General features: G+C 38.8%; 1 protein-coding gene across 1 annotated transcript; it reads right to left on the reverse strand.

Annotated features, from left to right (window-relative positions):
- Nucleotides 1-1,125: 1,125 nt before the first annotated feature.
- On the reverse strand, nt 1,126-4,646 carry LOC120276809 (metal transporter Nramp2-like). Its single transcript, XM_039283523.1, has 4 exons — nt 4,038-4,646; nt 3,386-3,522; nt 2,648-3,300; nt 1,126-1,753 (listed from the first exon to the last, which is right to left on the reverse strand). The coding sequence occupies exons 1-4, from the start codon at nt 4,571-4,573 to the stop codon at nt 1,535-1,537; spliced, it is 1,545 nt and encodes a 514-aa protein (XP_039139457.1). The 5' UTR covers nt 4,574-4,646; the 3' UTR covers nt 1,126-1,534.
- Between the last annotated feature and the right edge of the window lie 265 nt (nt 4,647-4,911).

A 4,911-nucleotide genomic window follows, 5' to 3' on the forward strand; every position in this document is an offset into this window, starting at 1 on the left:
ATAGTTTGGAAGAGCCAATCTGATTTGGTTGAAATTGCAATGCTTTTTAGTAGTTGTTTAAACTAAAATGAAGGTGAACAATCAAATCTCATCAGGCAATGTTTAATTGTGGCAATGAAGAAAGCCTTTATCATGGAATCAAACTCATCATCCTCATAAATAATCCATTTGGAATGGAACCTTAAAACCATTAGTGGGCATAAAAACATATTCAGCATGTGCTACCGGAATGGAGAAGACACGTTTCGGGTTATAAAGTTTTTGAATATTTGTCATGGCAATAGCGTGGGCACGCAAGGCTGCCTGTAGAGCAGATTTTTTTCAAATACTTAGCCTTTGTCTCATGATCAAATACCCGTAGACATGGTAATAAATCTGGACAAGGATAAAAGTGATTGTTGACGCATTTTCCATGCCATGTGAATAACTTTTTAATCTAAAAAAAATACTTTTAAAAGTGTCAGACATGAGCATGTGGCTGTCTAATTCGCAGTACTGCAGAAGTAAATATGAAAAAACATGAAATGATAATCACAGTTCATCGACTAACCTGTGCAGATCTAGAATAGTAGATGTAGGAACGATTCACTTCATCCATGGAGTTGTAACCATCATTTGCATGAAATGCATTCTGTGAATTTCTGCAAGATCTAACAAACTTTCCTTGCAGGAGAAAACATTATTCCAGAAAATGTGTATATATCAGTGAGGTAAACATGAAGTAACTATGAAATGATTGTTCAATTCAACTTGGATGTTTTATTTTACCCATCAACTTCTTCTGCAACCATTCTTATCTCCAGGAACGCCGCACTGGGGGATGTAGATCTTATAGCTGAATCAAAACAAGTAACTTTTTATATAATATATAATTATGCACACCATCTGAATAGATAAATGGTAGACTATGCTGTAAACATGCATGATAAGGCTGTAGAAATTTTTTTTAAGCAACATATTGTGACAAGATATTGGAAAAGCTATCTGATTGACTTATTGCAGGGTAAATTTGATAAATTTCAACATGATGCACTACCGGAGTTACACAAACAGACACAGCAAGTAGGTTGAGTTGAGCCACTGAGAAAAAAGAAACACTAGAAGAGAAACCATCCAAAAAGTAAATTGAATTAATGTCACAGAAACATATTTAGCATTTACCATAGGGCCATAAATCTTGCTTAAACAGAACCAGGCCCAGTTACATACATATAACAGAGTGCTTTGCTCTGTTTTTGTTTGGTAGCATTTCTTTTCCAAGAACACTCTCCACATGACAAAAATGATCCTCGTTTGAAGAAAAAGACAGTAAAACTACTATTTTTAAGTAAAAATAGATAGATCAGAAGAATTTTCTGAAGATGTTACCAAATAGACACTGCGTTTGTCGACCACAAGGAAGGCAATCCACTGAATCAATGGAGGTGCATCAGTCATGATTTGACAGTTTGATAAGAACCAACTGGATGGTCTACTTTACTTACTGCACAGCTTTATAATCAATCCTCCAAACATGAGGGTGCCAAACCTATTTTCAGTTTCTCATGGGCATCAATCTTCTATAGGTTGCCAAAACTCGAGTAGATAGAAGACCGCCATTCATAATCAGATAAATCACAAATGCAACATATACAGCTATGACCAAACAGACAATTGAACCTAGAAACATGCCATGTACTTCGGAAGAGAAGAATTCCAGCAAAATGAACCCATTGATAACAATAAGCAGTGTGGCAACAGTCCATGCGACCATCTACACAGAAGAAAAAACAAATGGATTGCAGTGTAAGGTGAAGATTAAATTTTGAACACCACTACAGATGAATACACTACTCCAAAGGAAATCACAACCGAAAATGTTTGGATCTGCCAACGACATTCATCGCTTATTGGATCCGGATCCCTTGTGTGCAGGCAAAGACAAGGGGTCCAAATCCAAGCCACAAGGTGAGGAGACGCAGTATATTTAGAAAGCCTGCGTATGCCCCTAACTGTGGCTTGCCCACTTTGTCCAAAAAAAATTTTTGATTGAAACCTGAATACAATAAAAATATTTACAATATTGTGCCACTTTTCTGAAGGAAAAGTTGGGAGATTACAGTATAAAATCATTGAAAAGATCCAAACATGGGTGGGTCAGCAATTGATGAATCAACATAAAAGATCCATCATAGCAAGCTTATCAAATCTTTTGGAACATGGAATTAAGATTGCTCAGTTTTTTTCCTAAAGAATCTAAGAAATGACAAGCATATAATTTAACCTTTGCCAGCATATATGTTCATGAATTGCCTGACATATTATTAGGGTTCAAAATTATCGAATAACAATTTCTTATGTAGTATAGGTTCAAAACAGAAAAACTACCTGCTTAGACACAGGCCAGGGCTCAACCTTAATCGGGCTCATTTTTATTTGTATTACATGAATTATATCCGATCTTCTGCTTTGCTATTTTAACTTCAGGTCTCATTCTTAAACTATTACTATCAACTTCCAAATCAAAATGCAAGCATATTCATCCTCATACAGAAATCTTAGATGATTAAGTTGTTGGGTAAGAATTAAACATAAAATTTTATGTCATCAAGTAGATATGCAAGAGCTATGAAAGCAGAAGTGGTGGACTGAGATGTGGTAAACTTACTTGGGTGGCGCGCCCAATTTTGAACTCTCCCATAAGTTCTTCTTTAGATACCAAAGTGAGAAGAGGAATCAAGCAAAATGGGATCTGAAGTGACTGAAGAACATTCAGCCATTCATTTAAAATGTCCAATGCAGCTTCTGATGTGTCAAAAAATAGTGCTACAATTGCTGCTGGCAAAATGGCAATGCTTCTCGAGATCAATGCTCTGACCCATTTCTTTAGTTGAAGATTGAGAAATCCTCCCATAATAAACTGTCCTGCATAAGTACCAGTTATTGTGCTGCTCTGCCCAGCTGCCAGCAACCCAACTCCCCATATATAAAGAATCGGAAATAGCCCTCCCCCATACTTATTCTGCAGAAATTGCCCAGCATTCTCAAGGCCTATAGTATGAGCTTGTTCACTGCCATTAAAGCCCTTTGCAAAAACTGTGGTGACAAACAAATTTATAGTGAACATGATAACAAGGGCAATTGTTGACTCTATAGAATAATAGTTTATCGCTTCTTGGACACGGTTTTTCTTATTGGTATCAATCCTTCTTGATTGGACAAGAGCAGAATGCAAGAACATGTTATGGGGTGTGATGACACAGCCAACAACTCCCACTGCCTGCCTTATGGTTTTTGAGCTCAGTTTTGGAACTAAAATACCTGGTAAAAGACACTAAAATTACACATGATTGGCAAAGATCTAAGCGGAATGTAATAAGAGATGGCAGCGCAATGGAATACCTACCAAGTAGAAGCTCCTTCCCACTAGGTTTGGTCTCACAAAACATCCAAGTAAAGGTAACAGACATTGTTGAAATGAGAACAACAAACACAGCTTCTAGTTTCCTCACCCCATAGTTCTCAAGGAACAAGAAAATGAAGCTGCAAATGAAAAAGAAATGCATAAACTCCAATTCACAAAGAAAACTAATTTTCATAACTTGAAAGGAGATAGTTCAAAGACAAGCAAGTGAACAACACAAAGCAGCAGCCACAATGGGAAGTGCAACATAATCTAGAAACCAAGTAAAGAGGCACAAATTCCCGATATTCATTCAATATATTAAAAATAAAAGTATAAGTTCATTTTCCCTATGATTAAGTCTTTCACCTCAAACGCCTGACTTTAGCAAAAATCCAGGCAAAACTTAAAATTTCTACACTGAATATAAAAACCAATAATCAAATTCATCCAAACATCCAAAAAATAGAACTTTTAGATTGTCCCCACAAAATAAAGATTTCTGCAAACATTTGGGAAAACAGAAGCTAAAGTTTTCCCAATTGAATCCTAGAAATCAACGCAAATGAATCCAAAACAACCACATTTTTAATCTCAAATTAACAACAATCATTCAAAAATAACAACAATATTAAACGCAAATGAAATGCCTCACCAATCGGAAGCCGTGATGATCACGCCGGCCCAGAGCGGCAACGCCCCATTGCTCAATATCTTAATCGCAATGGCACTTCCAATCACCTCCTGTATATCAGCCCCAATGAGCGCCAGCTCCGCCATGATCCAAAGCGCCACATGAGACCACCCTTCATACTCCTCCCTGCAAAGCTCCGCTAGATGCCTCCCAGTCACCACCCCAAGCCTCGCCGACAACAACTGGATCATGAGCCCCATTGCCGTCGCCCAGAGCAGCAACCACAGCAACGAGTACCCCGCCACCGCTCCGGCCTGAAGGTCTCCTTCCAGGTTCCCAGGATCCAAAAAAGCGATGCTCATGAGAAACCCCGGTCCCATAAAAAGCCATAGCTTTCGCCACGAGAACGAAGGGACTGAGTCACCGTCCGGGTCCTCGTCGGAGACCGGAATGGCGATCTTCTCGCGGGCATCAAAGGCCTTCTCTCGGGAGGAGTTATCATCGCCGATCGATCGGGCGGGGAGGAGGGTGTCGGACTCTTGGCCGGCGCCGGACATGAAGGAGAAGGGAGCGAGGGGTATTTTCGTCTTTTTAGATGCAGGGTCCGGCGTGACGAGATCGATTGGCGTCATGTTCCAAGGTACACAAAAGACAACGAATGGTACGGAACTTCAGCTATAGTGAAAGGTGTGATTTTACGAAAAACTCCCGGATTTAGTTGAAATTATGTTGAACACCCTCTCTTTCATAATTGACCCCTGTTCTAATATTAGCCAAATGTTTTTTTTTCTCTCTTCAAATGTAGTGCACAAACGGGGTTCAAACTTACATCATCGATGAGACCTCGAACATTTTATACTCCCTCCTTCTTCCGTTTTTTTTTTTTTATCTATTA

This window comes from Dioscorea cayenensis, chromosome 15, assembly GCF_009730915.1.
Source record: "Dioscorea cayenensis subsp. rotundata cultivar TDr96_F1 chromosome 15, TDr96_F1_v2_PseudoChromosome.rev07_lg8_w22 25.fasta, whole genome shotgun sequence".
NCBI classification, from domain to species: domain Eukaryota; kingdom Viridiplantae; phylum Streptophyta; class Magnoliopsida; order Dioscoreales; family Dioscoreaceae; genus Dioscorea; species Dioscorea cayenensis.